A 15,955-nucleotide genomic window follows, 5' to 3' on the forward strand; every position below is an offset into this window, starting at 1 on the left:
ATCACAGCCAGCCGGAGGGCCCAGCTGGCTTCCTGGGCGGTGGTGAGACGATTTCCCCCAGGGAATTCGGAGCTGCTCCCAGGGCCAGGGTAGATGGAGAGCCTGGCTACTGGACAGACTGATGGTGTGATGAAGGGACAGTCTAAGGGAATGACAGGCTGGCTGACAGCGGCATAGCTGTTGTCAACGCCATTTGTCTGCCTCGGGGGCCTCGCAGCTGGCCTGAAAGCAAGAATGGATGCTGCTACTGACAGACTGACAGCGTGAATGGCGGGCGGGGGTCTAATGAGACAGTGGTAGTGGTGATGGATTTCAGTCGGGTGACTGCCCGAGCAGCTGTATGCGGCGGTAGTCCACCTGGGGAGTCACGGCCTGCTTGGGGTTAAAATATGGTGACGGACTGACTGACGGAGGTAATTGGGGGTCTGACAGGACGGAGAATCCCCTCTTGTGGCTGGCTGACAACGTGATTGGCTGACAGCGTGACAGACAGACCAGCGTGCGGGCAGGGCCTCCGGCAACCTCAGCCGCCCTTGCTGCCGCTGCCGCTGCCGCCCCCCAGACGCACTCTCGCAAAGCACTGGCGAGCACCCGCCTTCGGGACCGAGCCGGGTGGCTGGGAGGGGTCCGGTCACGGCTCGCCGGTTGGTCCGCGCAGGCGCTGCTCGTTGCACGGCGCGGCCAATAGGCTGCGCGTTCTCGGCCACGCCCGCGCGAGCTCTCTTCTCGCGAGGCCGGTTAGGCCCGAATGTCGTTAGCCGTGGGGAAAGATGGCGGAAAATTTAAAAGGTGAAGCAGTGGCGGCAGCGATGCGGGCCCGCTGGCAGGCTGGGTGGGCTGGAGGGGTGGTGTCGCGGACTCGGGGCCCCCGGCGTCCGAGGCCACCGGGCCGGGAGCCGGAAGGTCGGCGCCTGAAGGCTGGGGCTCGAGGCGCGCGGGCCTGGCGCGCGGGGCTGGGCGGGGCTGAGGGGAGGGGGCGCGTGCCTTGGAACGCGGCGGGCGCGGGGCTAAGTGGGGACGCGAGAGGGGGGCGCGCGCCGCGGATTGCGACCGGACGGCGCGCGCACGCGCGGGGGCTTGTTGGGGGAGGCCGCGCCCGCGCGCGGGAAAATTGGCCGCCGGTGACCGTTACCCTCTTGGTGTCCACGCGAGACGCCGGAAGGGGAGGGAGGGAAGGGGACGGACCTCCTTTTCAGAGTTGGGGGCCAGGGGATTCTTCAGGGGGAGGATATCTGCTCGCAGCATGATGGGGGAAGGATTTGCGGCAGAGAGAACTTCCCCAGGAAGAGGGGAAGAGGGCTTCCCTAATGGGAGAGCTGGGCTCCCTCATGCGCAGGCAAAGAGGGGTGACTCAGTGTGTTGGGGAAGGTGGGCCCCTCTGGATGAGGGAAGCTGCGGGGAGGATGGGTTCCACAGGTGTGAGGGGGAGCTCTGAGGGTAGGAGAGTCCACCTGTGGTCAGTGCGGAGACAGCAGCATATGTGAGTTGGGATCACATTAGTTGGGGCTTCAATTGCAAGTTTGCAAGGGAGAGGCATCATAGGGAAAGGAAGGCGTGGGTACAGGCCGAGTCTCCACTAGGCCTGTCTAAGAGAAGGGGTGGAAATGCACACGCAATAATTTTGCAAAGCTCTTGTACATTTGTAGGTTGACATCTAGAGTATTTAACCATGAGTTTCGGGTTTTGTAATGTAAGGTAGAAAATATTAAACATTTTTAAAAGATGAAACAGGATGAGGACTGACTGATTACATTTGGAACAAGGGTTTTGTGAAATGATTTTATAAAATGGCTTCTAAAGCACAGCAATCAAGAACATGCCTTGAACCAAAAGAAGTCTTTTAAATTAAAAAATTGTCCTGTGGTAGCCCCCCCCCCCCCACTAACCTATTTGTTCTGTCTGTTCTTGAATTCAGAGCACACTCCTTTGGGCGAGCTTTACCCTTCACAGAAATATGAATGAGACAAAATCAAAATGCAGCCTAAAAAAATATATCTTATGGATTTTAAGGCACCCACATGAATCATTTGGGGACGATTCCTATAATCTAATACCACTCCACAATCTCTTATTCTTAATTCCAAAATCTAAAAAGCCCTGAAAACTTAAATTTGGTGTCATTCAGTGGCAAAATTAGGCTGTCACTGCCACTATCTTTCATCTTTCTCTTATTCAGTGTGAAAATTCACTTTTTCTGCAGAACTATTAATGTGTTTGATTATGGCTTGATGCCCTTGACCACACTAGGGCTGTGTTAGGGAATGTAGGGGATATACCTAGAACTACACTTGTAAAATCCCCCAAAAAGAATTTGGATTCTAAAACACCTGGCACCAGGAGTTACAGATGAGACTGTGGACCAGTCTTTCCAGTTAATGCCTTTGTCTGGTACCCTGGAGGCTTTAATTCCATCCCTACCCACCCACCTTGGGACAGTGCACCCTACTGAGATGGGGATTTTTCTCTTTCTTTTGCAAAGTGGGGAGAATGACAGTTAGGTCCTGAACTCCTAGGAGGTTTGCAGGCAGTTTAAAGAATGATATAGAGGGAGCTGGAAGCTCCGGAGGAGGGGTGGGGAATAGATTCCTTTAGGACGATCTGATCCAAGCAGCAGAAACCACTTAGAAGTCTGCTGCTCCAGGGTAAGCCGTGGACAGTGGGCACTGGGGTAGATGGGAGTGGCACATCTTTGTTGTAGAAGGGTCTTAGCATTGGGAAGGCCTGTGGATTAAATTTCACTGACTCTGAGGTAGTCCTTTGGAAGTCCCAGGGATGATTTGGGGTCCTCTTTGACCCCTGGCCTCACCAGGATGCCCAGCAATAGTTCTTCCTGGCCCTCTTTGTTCTAGGCTGCAGTGTGTGTTGCAAATCTTCTTGGAATCAGCTACAGGACCTGTGCCGCTTGGCCAAGCTCTCCTGCCCTGCCCTTGGCGTCTCCAAGAGGAACCTCTATGACTTTGAAGTCGAGTACCTGTGCGATTACAAAAAGATCCGCGTGAGTCTGGGGTGACTGTGGCCAGGGCAGAGGTGACTCAAGGAAGCTGGCTTCCTGCCCCCCTCCTCCCCCATTACCCACATCTGTTTCCAAAAGCAGTTTTCTCCTCTGATCTTAAAAACGTAGGATTCGTAGGCCCTCTTATCATCTCCATTTTACAGGTGGGAAAACCAAGTGGCTTTCTGAGAAGGGCAAGAGCCAGAAAGAATCCCTAAATAAATCTCTCCTCCCACCTCCCTCTGAATACAAACCAATTGCAAAGATTGAGATGCTGAGCCCAGGAGTGGAGATAATGATAGCTAATGGTTTTGATGATGATGGACAGGGAAGCCTGGCATGCTGCAGTCCATGGGGTCACAAAGAGTCTGACAGGACTGAGCGACTGAACTGAACTGAATGGTTTTGAGCACTTTGTATGCCAGGCACTTTCTTTTAGAAACTAGTTTAATCCCACCAGCAACATTGTAAAATGGCAACTGTTACTGTTGCCGGAGTAGATAATGGCAGGACAGTTAAGAGAACAGCCTGGAGCCAGCATGCTTCAGTTCACATCCAGGCTGTGTAACCCTGGAAAACTTACCCAAATTCTCTGTACTTCATTTTCCTCATCTATAAAACGGGGATAATTAGCAGTATCTACCTTATATAGAGTTGTGAGGGTTAAATTAGCTAATAATACATATAAGTTGCTTAGAACAGTACCTTCTACATAATGAATGCTAGACAAATATCTGCTCTTTTTTTCTTATTTACAGGATGAGGAAACTGAGACCCAGTGAGGTTAAATAACTGCCTGAGTTTAAGTCTGCACTACTAGGGAGCGGCAGATTCAGGATGTGTACCCAACGTGTTTAGTTGTAGAATCTGTGTAGTTAAACTCTATCCTGTAGTGCCTCTCAGCAAGAAAAGATCCTTCTGGCTGCTGTGTGGAGAACAGACCTGGGGTGAGGGTGGAAGCAGAGGGACAAGTGAGGAGGCTGCTGCTGTATTCCAGGCGAGCAATGAGGGTGGTGACAGAGATTTGAAGTGTAGGATTCTGGATGTAGCTTGAAGGGTTTCCTGAGGGTGGATGTGGGGAGTGTGAGAAAAAGGAGTCAAAGATGACTCTGAGAGGTGAAGCTGAACAGCTAGCAGGAGGGAATAGGTTTGGAAGATAAAATTAAAAGTTGGATTTAGACAGATAGTAAGGGGAAGAGAGGGATTTGAACCTAGTGAGCCTCACTCTGAGAGCCCATGTTTTTTAATCACTGCAAAGAGTCATTCTAGGAAAGGAGCAGTTTGGGTGTTGCCCACAGGCGTTGGGATGGAAGTGCCACAAGAGCTGGCCCAAGGGTCTCATCTGTCACTTACAGTGCCCCCACCCCTTCCCCACCCCCCCCCAGGAACAGGAGTATTACCTGGTAAAATGGCGTGGGTACCCAGACTCCGAGAGCACCTGGGAACCACGGCAGAATCTCAAGTGTGTGCGCATTCTCAAGCAGTTCCACAAGGACTTGGAAAGGGAGCTGCTCCGGCGGCACCACCGGTCGAAGCCACCCCGGCACCTGGACCCAAGCCTGGCCAACTACCTGGTGCAGAAGGCCAAGCAGAGGCGGGCATTGCGGCGCTGGGAGCAGGAGCTCAATGCCAAGCGCAGCCACCTGGGACGCATCACCGTGGAGAACGAAGTGGACCTGGATGGCCCCCCACGGGCCTTCGTGTACATCAACGAGTACCGTGTTGGTGAGGGCATCACCCTCAACCAGGTGGCTGTGGGCTGTGAGTGCCAGGACTGTCTGTGGGCACCGGCCGGAGGCTGCTGCCCTGGGGCGTCACTGCACAAGTTTGCCTACAATGACCAGGGCCAGGTGCGCCTGCGAGCCGGGCTGCCCATCTACGAGTGCAACTCCCGCTGCCGCTGTGGCTATGACTGCCCTAACCGCGTGGTACAGAAGGGCATCCGCTACGACCTCTGCATCTTCCGCACGGATGATGGACGTGGCTGGGGTGTCCGCACGTTGGAGAAGATCCGCAAGAACAGTTTCGTCATGGAGTACGTGGGAGAGGTAGGGAGACAGGGCTGGGTGGGTGTGTATGGCTTTCCCCACTGTGTGTTCCCACCCTGAGCGCCTGCCTCTCCCCGCTGTATGCCCAAAGCTCTCCTGCTTTCCCTGGGGAAAAGGTGTTGAGGGGGTAACCTGAGTGTGAGAGGGACATCCTGGGCACATATTCCACGCTGGTAGTTAAAGGCACGTTGAAATACCTTCAAACCGGGTTGACTTCATAAGGGTACCTAGCAAAGAGGTAAGTGGGAACTGAAATCCAGACAGCATTCCTTTTAACAGGCCACGTGGTCTGCACAGGATTGCATCATCTGAAAAGGCACTTCCTCTTCTCATTTCATGAGGGTCCAGCTTATCACCAGGCAGTGTCTGCCCAGGAGCACTTTTTTTTTTTTTTTTTACTAATCTGCACAAAAGGAACACAGTCTGCCTTGGGCGGGAAGCGGGGGCAGGGTTGGCTACCTCCCCCTCTAGCCACTGCAGGACACTAGGGCAAAGCTGATGCTGTGTTAGGCAGGCTATTTGCATGCCAGACAACATCTTAGGGGCTTCACATGTTCTCAATCCGTTTGCTCCTGTAACTGTCTACGTGGGCATTTGGGTGGTATCCTTCCACCCAAATGGCATGGCCGCCTAGGTTCTTTCCCTCTTGTGCCTTTACCGTGTCTTAGAGCTGCCTCTGATCCTCAGTGTTGCCTGGTGGGTGGGCTGAGGGGGGCAGAAGGGGAGGTCTCTAATTGGCCGGGCCAGGATGCGGTGCATATCATGTCTGCCCACACCTATTGGCTGGAACCGAGTCATGGGCCTTACTTCAGTTCAAAGGCAGCTGCGAAGCATGATTCAGCCATATGCCCAAGTGGAAAACAAAAGGGGGTTGGGTGAATAACTAGCAGGTGTCTGCAACAGCAAGTTCTGAAGTGGGTCGTGGTGGGCATTTGGGGTGAGACAGTTGTTTGTTACATAGGACCGTGTCATGCATTGGGGAACATTTAACATCCCTGGACCATGACCATTTAAATCCATGAGTGTACCTTGTCACAGGGACAGCCCCAGACACCTCTGTATTTCTGTGGGTCTCTTAGGGGTGTGATACAGCTGGGAGGTGACAGCATTGGCTATAGTGATAACAGTGATGAAGAGGAGAGGCTCCTGTTCTGAGGAACTATGTGTGTGTGCTTAATTGCTTCCGTCGTGTCTGACTCTTTTCGACGCTATGGACTGTAGCCTGCCAGGCTCCTCTGTCCACGGCATTCTCCAGGCAAGAATACTGGAGTGGGTTTCCATGCCCTCCTCCAGGGAATCTTCCTGACCCAGGGATTGAAGCCATGTCTTAACATCTCCTGCATTGGCAGGTGTTTTTTGTTTTGTGTTTTTTTTTTTTTTTTTTTTTTTACGACTAGCACCACCTGGGAAGCCCTAGGGAACTATAGAGAGGGTCATAGCCCCAGGGGATGGGGGGAACAGAAACTGTCTAGAGACTGAGCAGTCCACACTGCAGAGGACCCTGACAGTCTGAACGAAGAGATATCCACACCCCAGACAATCCTGGGGGTCAGGTGGAGTAAATGTCCACGTGTCGAAGGACTTTACAGTCTAGAGGAAGGAGGAGGCAGCCACAGCTCAGAGGGTTCCTGATAGTCTGTAGGAAGAGGTGTGTATGTCCCAGCGCGACCCAAGGAAGAGGGCAAGCTCTCCATAGGACCCTGGCAGTCCCAGTTAAGAAGTGTCCATGCTCACGCTGCCCTGACAGTCAGGAAAGTGAAATGTCCTCACCCCAGTGGGATAGTGACAGTCAAGAAGCTCAGGTGTACACCAAAGAGGCTCTGACAGCCTGGAGGAAGTGTCCACACCCTCAGAGCCCTGACACTCCGGTGGAGATATTCAGGTCTTAGAGGGAGAGCAACAGTGTGGAAGAGATGTCACAACCCAGAGGGTTGTAGCCATGCAGGGGAGGAGGTGTCCACACCCACAGGATTCAGTGGTCCTGAGGAAGTCCAGAGCAGGGGTGTACCTAGCTTCACTGCACTGGCCGTCTCTGGAGGAGTTGTCAGCAGCACAAGAAGATGCTGACAGGCGAGGAGGAGGAACAGTCTTCAGCTCATTGGCACCCCAAGGGCCCACAAGCCTGACTCTTTTCACACCATTCTTCCTTAGCATCCTTACTCCTCCATGCTATAAACATGGCAGTTACTGGGGACCCTCTCATTTCCTATCCTCACTCTTCCCACTCTTCCCACATTCTCTTCAAGGTATTTCTTGGCTTCCCTCCTGCCACATTCAGTGACTTCCAGGCCCACCTCTGACATCCTTAGACCTATGGGTCCTCCTGATGGCAGCACAGGCCCCCAAACACGGCCAGGTCCAAAACCATCCCCCTGCATCCCACTCTGACAAGGCAGCATGGCAGAGGGCTCAAGAGGATGGAGTCTGGGTGCCTGAGGCTGAATCCCAGCTCCACCACTCATCAGCAGTCACTTAACCTGTTTGTCTTAGTCTCCTAATCTGTGTAACGGGAATGATAATAGCACCCACCGCATAGACTTGTTCCAAGAACTAAAGTGAGTTATGATGTGTGAAGCATTTGGTGTTCAATACACAGTAAGTCTTCAAACAACGTTAGCCATTATAGTCCAAAATTCATGGAGAAGGAAATGGCAACCCACTCCAGTATTCTTGCCTGGAAAAGTCCACGGACAGAGGAGACTGGCGGGCTGCAGTCCATTGGGGTTACATGACTGAGCATGTGTGTGACATGCTCACATGACGTATTACATGACAAGGGTGGAGGGAGATGGGTTGGTAGCAATAAAGTGGTAGAACTAAAAAACAAACAAACAAAAACAAAATTCAGAACATCCAAAATGCCCAGACATCAAAAATTTCTGTAGCCTACCTGGCTGCAAAAGCCAACCTGACTGGATATATGCCTATTTGTAGTGTGTTTACCCCACTTGGTGTGCATATTCGTCATTTTGCAGAAATATTAACTTACTTGATTATGTGGTGCTGGCCTCCTGGGTGTTACATAATTGGGGGCATACCTCTGACCCCCTTCACTCTGGAACCCAGTTCACTCTCCACCTCTGCTCTGTCAGTCCCCACACCAGCTGTGCTTCCACGTTCATCGAAACATCACCACCCTAACCCACCAGAGAACATAGCCTAGTTTATCCATTCTGAAACATGCACTTTCTTCATGTTTTTTTCAACTCTGAAATGAAGGTGAACCTCACTTTAATTAGTTTAATTAAATGATGGCATATCATCATTTAATTAGCAGAAGTTTTTCTTTTCTTGGGAAAGGGCACACAAAAGAAGGGAGCCTGTTAGATTTTGACAAGCTACAGTACTCAGCCACTCCTAACACGAAAACAAACAGAAACCCCTTTCACATATCTGAACTTGTTGGATTCTTACAACAGCCCCTGTCAAGTTGGGATTATTGTGCTCTCCATTCTACAGATGAGAAAACTGAGGCACAGAGAGGTAACGTGCCCAAATGTCTAAAACTGGTGTCCTGCCAGACCTGGTGGAGTGTTGTGGTTTGGGTTTGTTTGTTTGTTTGTTTTATTTGGCTGAGAAAACAGGCACAGGGAGAGAACATTCAGGATCCCATATCCGGGAGGGGGCAGAGCAGCAACTGGCTTCTGAGTCTTCTGGTTCCCATTCCCATCAAAATCCTTTCCCGGCTGCCAGCTTCTAGCCCATCTATCTTCCCCAGTCACTCTGGTAGGGAGCAGGGACATGGACTGTTTCGGTCTCAAGTTTTTGGGGTGGACCAACCCTTACAGAGTGGGGCTGAAAAGAAGCAAGAAGGAACCATTTGTGCCCTGCAGGGTCTGCAGTGTGACTCACTCATGGGGAGACTGAGGGAGCAAGTAGGAGAAGAACAGACAGGAAAACAGAAACTGGGGAGGAGGTGGGCATTCCGTCTGGCTGGGGAGGGACCCAAAGGGAAAAACCAGCCCAGGCACCACCTGGTCTGCTGGTGAGCCCAGGAGAGGCTGCCCTTTGATCCCAGGCTTCTAGAGGCGGTGGTGGGTGGGGAGCGGGAGCTTCAGGAAGGCTGCACAGATAAGTGACATCTGTGGGAGCTGACATCAGAAGGTAGAGTGTGTTCCCTGGGAGGTGGAAGGAGGCTGACCTTGATGTACTCCTACTCAAAATGCTTCTGTGACTCCTGTTTTGTCCCACAGGGGAGAGTCCCCACTCTTCAATCTGGTCAAAGCCCTTTTGTGATCTGCAGTTGCCTTTAGATGGTATCTGTCTTTTCCACTGCCCCTCAAGCTCTAAGCACTAACTAGACTGTGATCCATGAAGGCCAGACCGGGCCTGGTCCCTGTACTCTCCCGCCAATGGCCCCCGAGGGCCAGGACCAGCCTGGTCCTGTGTCTCCCCCACCCAACTGTGACCCCTGAGTACTGGGACCAGGCACAGGGTAGGCCCCATGAAAATCTACTGAATGAATGAGTGAACAAACAAAAATTGGGATGGGGAAACCAGGTTCCTCAAGGAATGGAGCTGGAGTATGGGGCAGTGAGCAGCATGGCCCAAGGGATAAGCCTGCGTCTTCTAAGGGGGCTGTTGATCAGCCTTCAGCACGGAGCAGAGGCTGGAGGTGATGATGGAGGAGGCAGGGAGGAGGCTAGAGAAAACAGAGGTTGGTCACAGGCTGGCATGAGAATGAGCAAGAAAGGAGGGTGGGGTGGGTCTCAGGCTTATGTCCAGTGTGGAAGGAGGGTAGTGGTGGGCGGTGGTCTCTGACAGAGGGAGAGGAAAGGAAGATGGGATGTGGCAAAAAGAGTACCTGAGCTGCCTTTAGAACCACTGCTGGACAGAGGTCAGGGCTCCGAGCTAGAGAGCGGAATACACGACAGGTGTCTGCTGCAGGTCAGCGGCATACTGCGCTGACACCTGTGGCTGATAGGCAGCAAGAACCCAGGAGTGGAGAATGAGGCTGACCCTGGTCTAGGGGAACCCAGGCTGGGGAAGGGGAAGTCTCTGCTACTGGTGGGACCTCACCCAGAGGCAGCATGGTTGGGGATTACCAGAAGGCTGTGGTTGACCAGGAAGAGGGGACACGAGGGATAGAGAAGGGGTGGTGTGTGGCGGGGGTTGGGGTGGGGAGTCTGTTGCCAGCACTTGGGAGGCAAGGACAGGCTGGGCTAGGATAGTGGTCCAGTTACTAGGACAGGCGGGGACCCAGCTGGGGAGGAGGATATGCCTCTTGCTGTCTTAAATACCAGCTGTTGGCAGTGCACAATGTTAGACCTGAGTGAGGTGGTCTCATCTGTGCTCTGGTCTCACTTTCCTCTTCCTTCTCTCTCTGAGTTTTTAGCCTCCACCTTTTTTTGTGTGTGTGTGCTATCAGACTCTCTGGGGTCTTGGCCTTTTTTCTGGACCCGGGACCTTTGCATTAAGATTCTGTGTGTCTAACTCTGCCTCTGGCTCTGGCATCTCAGTCTCTCTCTCATTCATTCAGTCTCCCTTTCCCCAGGCCTCTCTTGCTCACTATGTGTTTTTTGCTGTCTACACTGCCCTGCATAGGCTTCCCAGGTGGAACAGTGGTAAAGAATTCACCTGCCAGTGCAGGAATCATAAGAGACATGGGTTTGATCCCTGGGTTGGGAAGACCCCCCTGGAGAAGGGAATGGCAACCCACTCCAGTATTCTTGCCTGGAGAATCCCATGGATGCATGGGGTTGCAAAGAGTTGGACACGACTGAGAACACAGTGCACACACACCGACCTGCACTGGCTTGATTCTCTTGTGCTGGGTCTTTCAATGCCTCAGGCTCTCTTGCCCTGGATCAGCCTCTCACTCCCACTCTCCCCGCCCTTCTCTGTTCAGCCCTGGGTCTTTTTCTTCCTCACCTTTGATGTAGGTCTCTCACTAAGGGGGTTTCTCTCTCTCCTGGACCTTGTGGCTGGCCTCCACCTACCATTGAGAGACTCACCATACCCTCCAGAGGCCTGAGAAGGACTGGCAGCCCTTGTGTATTGCTGCTGAGCCAGCCACAGGGGTGCCTCCTTGCTCCCTTGTTCTCCTCCAGGGGGCCAGGTTGGGGGTCAGAAGCTGTGCTGGCTTTCCTGAACCTTCTGGGCCAACCTCCTCTCCCCTGTGGCCTTCTCCCCAGATCATTACCTCAGAGGAGGCAGAGCGGCGGGGCCAGATCTATGACCGCCAGGGTGCCACCTACCTCTTCGACCTGGACTACGTGGAGGATGTGTACACTGTGGACGCCGCCTATTACGGCAACATCTCCCACTTTGTCAACCACAGTGTGGGTACCCGCAGGTGGGCAGGGGGTTGGGAGGAGCAGGCTGGGGCCCCTCCTCACCCTCCTGCCGTGTTTTTTTTTTTTTTTTTTTGCCCAGTGTGACCCCAACCTCCAGGTGTACAACGTCTTCATAGACAACCTTGATGAGCGGCTGCCCCGCATTGCTTTCTTTGCCACCAGAACCATCCGGGCAGGCGAGGAGCTCACCTTTGATTACAACATGCAAGGTGGGGGTGGCAGGGGACTGGGGGCAGGGACACACAATGACATGGGACATGAGGACCCCTCCCCAAGGAGCTTTAAGATGCTCTTCCTCACTCCCAGTCTCCTGTCTGGACTCCTGGATTCATGCCTACCCTTTGGGGATCCCTTCATTCCTAACCACTGGACCCCAAGCCTGAGACCCTCATACCAACTTCTCCTAAGGCTCCTGGGGGAGGATGTTTGGCTCAAGAGTTGAGACACTCCTCCTGATTGCAATCTTGTCTGAATTTCCCCAGTCCCCCAACCTTCACTGCTCCTAACCCCCTTTGACCTTCCTCATTCCAAGCCTCTGGACACCCTTGTGGCCTCCAGCCAGTCCCTTTCTTGACAAACTAGCCACCTCTGAGACACTCAAGGGGAATCTTTGGCAGGAGAGTTCAGATGCCCCTCTGGATGCCCAGGTGACCCTCCATTCCTGACCCCTGTCTGATACAACCCTCTTGGTCACCCCTGACAGCTCCCTGCCTCCTCCGAGAACCCTCACTCCCTGGCCATCTTCCTAACACCTGAACACCCCTCTAGTGGAAGCCCTGGCCCCTGCCTGAAACCACCAACCCCATGACCCGCTACCTGACTCACATCTCAGACCTGCTCCCCGCCCCTCAGACCCCTGGGTCCTATGGTAAAAAGGGCAGCGGGACCCCTCCATCTTGGCCTTCTGTCTAACAAGTACCCCCCTCTGGCTGTGACTCCACAGTGGACCCCGTGGACATGGAGAGCACACGCATGGACTCCAACTTTGGTCTGGCTGGGCTCCCCGGCTCTCCCAAGAAGCGGGTCCGCATTGAATGCAAGTGTGGGACTGAATCCTGCCGCAAATACCTCTTCTAGCCCCATGAAGTCTGAGGCCAGACTGACCAGGGGGGCCTAAAAAGCTGCCCACCCCACCCACCCACTGCTGCCCTCCTGTTGAAGAACGACTGCCAGGGCCTCCTGCCTGCCTCCGCCTGCCCCCTGCTCAGGGCTGCATGGCCATGGGGAGGACGGACTCCAGGAGTCCCCTCTCCCTGTCCCAGCCCCATCCATGGGTTGCACTTACAAACCCCTGCCCACCTTCAGAAGTGATTTTTCAACACCAGGACTTTCTGCAGTTGGGATTCATGGCCTAGCAAGGCGGTCCGAGGATGAACCCCAGCCCATACCCAAAGTAGAAACATTTGTTTGTGCACCTGCTTCTGGCCAGAGCTTGAAGGGTCTGCTGCAGGCCCTCTCCCTACTGCCCCAAGGGTGTGAGGAAGCACTCCCAGGACAGGCTGACCCCAGAGCCCAGGATTCCCAGCCCATTCGCCACCCCCACCACAGAAATGTGCTAGTGAAAAGAGGGGGGGTGTCTTCAAGGGCTGCAGGCTGTGGCTAGGTCCTGCTCATGCTTGCATGCTGGCTGGTGTTGGCCTGCCAGCTGTAGGGTCTCCTTTTCAGAGCTGTGCCTCTGAGAAGCAGACACCCACATGCCACTAGAGGAGAGTGGATGCCCATGGCCTGTTGGCCAATGAGAGGCAGCCCAGACTTTGCCTGTCCTTAAGGTGGGCAACCCACTCCAGTATTCTTGCCTGGAAAATCCCATGGACGGAGGAACCTGGTAGGCTATAGTCCATGGGGTCGCAAAGAGTCGGACACGACTGAGCGACTTCACTAAGGTGAGCTGGGACTCAGCTCTGCCTTTGCAACAGCTAGAAGGTGCTCAGGGCTCTTGAGCTCAAAGGATGCTGGGAGCCCTTAACCTGCGGTGTGAGGACTGCTGATAGCACCCAGAGCTGGACCCGAGACCTAGCTAGGCTGTAGACAGCACTTAGACAAAACGTGCATGGATGGGGTGCTGAGGAGGTGCCAGGCACTGGGCTGAGCACCTGGTCCACGTGGATCGTCTCAGGGAAGCCTTGAAAACTATGGAGGTGGATCCCAGGAAAGGGCCCGTGTGGCAGAAGGCAAAGCACAGACCAAGAATGGGGTGGGGCTGGCTTACCCACCAGGGTGTGGCGAGGTGAGGGGAAGCCCCTGCCGCCTCCTAACCCCCCAGCCCTTTGCACTCACCTTGGGTCCTCTGGTCTCAGTTCCCTGCCCACAAATGTATAAAAGGTGAAGGCGCTGATGGCTGCCTCGTCCCTTGCTTCCCCTGTGAGGTCTTCTCTAGGAAGCCTTCCTTCCCTGACTACCTGTACACAGTGTCCCCACGTGAGACTGTGTGCCCTGCCAGCAGATGCCAGATCTGTGTGTCTGTTTTTGTGTCCATCTGTGTGTCTGTGCTCCCCACCCCCAGACTGACCTTCAGGCTTGGACTGAATCTGATTCTCCTCTTGTATATCCCCTTGGCCTTCCCAGTCTGGGAATGGGCGTCAATAAAACAGGTTATTGACTGAAAAAAACAAGGTGTGGGGATTGAAGACCTTGTGTAGGTGAGGGTTGGGGAGATGAGAGGCTGGGAGCAGGGGTGCCCAGGAATGCAGTCCTCCAACCTCAGCCATTTAACATTCCCTGCAGTGCACCACTTGCACCATTGTCTACATACATGCTGACCTAAAATAAGCTGGCTTTATACTTAAATGTTATCATACACTGAACAAGCAAACTAAATCCATTGCTGTTGAAATGGACAAACCATTATCACTGGCCATACATATGACACAATTCTAGCTGGATCATCCATGCTTTTCAAACTTTTGAGCCTGAAGCCTGCTTACTACATTCAAAGAGAAAAGTCTGTATGTGCTGGGGGAAGCTTTTCTGCAAATATTTATTGAGCACCTATATGTGCCAGGGTATAAAACAGAAGAAAGAGATGGTGTTTCAAGTATACATACTTGTCTTCATCATCCTTCAACCTGAATGTGAACCCATGCCCTTTGGTTCTGCTCAGAGACCACACATGCTGTGACACAGGTACCCAAATATTTCAGAGACCTTGCACACAGGCGACAGGATCCTGAACAGCTCAGAGATCTCGGCACCTAAGCATGGGTCTCCAAACAGCTCATAGACCTTATAACCTGGACATTGACCCTGGACCTCAGGGACCTCACACCTTGGGACACATCTCCCTACAGCTCTGCAATCCCACCTGGACACGAACAACATATAACCCATGCTGCACTGAAACTAGGGGACACAAGACTTCCAAAGAACCCTGAGGCTACAAATGCTGCCCCCCACACTGCATCCAATTTGTGGGATAGAGATTCATAAACATCTCAGAGACCTCACAACCTGTGATACTGTTCCCCAATCTATTCGGAGCCTTCACCCCTGATCATTGATTCCCAAACTGCCCAGAGACCTCAGCCTCAGATAGACCCCTGCACCCCAAACAGCAGAGCTGTGAAACCCTGGACATGGACCACCCAAACACCCAAGAGAACATAGATCCCTAACTGGTTATAAAACCTCATACTTTAGACACAGACCCCCGAGTTACTGAGACACCCTGGAACACAGAGCACTAAACATTTCAGAGGCCTTGTTCCCTAGAATACAGTGCCACAAACAACTCAGACTCACGTCTTGGACACAGACTCCAAAGAACTCAGAGACTCCATGTCCCAGAAACAGACCCTGTTCAGAAAATTCTGACCCTGGGAAACATCTGTACACAGTTCAGAGACCCCACAACTTCCGACACAGACCTCTAAACAGTTCAGAGTCAGGGCATCCTAGGAAAGACTGAAGCATTTCGGAGACCTCATGCTTTACAACCCACATACCCAAAGAGCTCAGAGATCTGAAAGTCTGACTTCAGATCCCCACAAAACTCACAGACTTCACAACCAAGGATAAAGACCCAGCAACTTCTCAGAGAACTTCCAAACCGGGATAAAGATGGGCAAACAGTTCAGAGACCTCATATCCCAAACATGATGGTAGGGTACACCAAAACCACATCTGCTGAGACACAGGCACTAAACCAGCTCAGCAACCTCACACTCAACAGATTCCTGTTCAGACATGTCACAAATTGGACAGAGATTCCCCCTAAATGGCTCAGAGCCTTCAACACTGAGACACGTCTGCAAACAGCTCAAAGGCCTCATGTTCTAGTTCACAGAAGAGCTCAGAGACCTGAAAATCTGGACACGGATCCTCTACAGCTTCTAGACTTCATGTCCTGTGATACAGACCCAAAAATCTCCGAGGTCACACGTTCTGAACACAGACCCCAAACAGCTTAGAAACCTCATACCCTAGGCTAACATCCCCAACAAAAAAAACACAGACTGCCAAATGATTGAGAAATAGCACACCCTGGACTCAGACCTCAAAAGCACTCAGGGAACTTGCACTTTGTACTTGTATCCAGGAAGACTTCAGACACCTGACCCTCATGGACATAGATCACCAAACAGCCCAGAAACCTCACGTTTTGGGCAGAGTCAGCCCCACAT

At 52.8% G+C, this 15,955-nt stretch overlaps 1 protein-coding gene across 1 annotated transcript; it reads left to right on the forward strand.

The window, feature by feature from the left end:
* The first annotated feature begins 598 nt into the window (after nt 1-598).
* On the forward strand, nt 599-13,945 carry SUV39H1 (SUV39H1 histone lysine methyltransferase). Its single transcript, XM_043457905.1, has 6 exons — nt 599-789; nt 2,850-2,995; nt 4,378-5,040; nt 11,175-11,321; nt 11,416-11,545; nt 12,280-13,945. Exons 1-6 carry the CDS (start codon nt 771-773, stop codon nt 12,411-12,413), a joined length of 1,239 nt encoding a protein of 412 aa, XP_043313840.1. The 5' UTR covers nt 599-770; the 3' UTR covers nt 12,414-13,945.
* The last annotated feature ends 2,010 nt before the right edge of the window (nt 13,946-15,955 follow it).

This window comes from Cervus canadensis, chromosome X, assembly GCF_019320065.1.
Source record: "Cervus canadensis isolate Bull #8, Minnesota chromosome X, ASM1932006v1, whole genome shotgun sequence".
NCBI classification, from domain to species: Eukaryota; Metazoa; Chordata; class Mammalia; order Artiodactyla; family Cervidae; genus Cervus; species Cervus canadensis.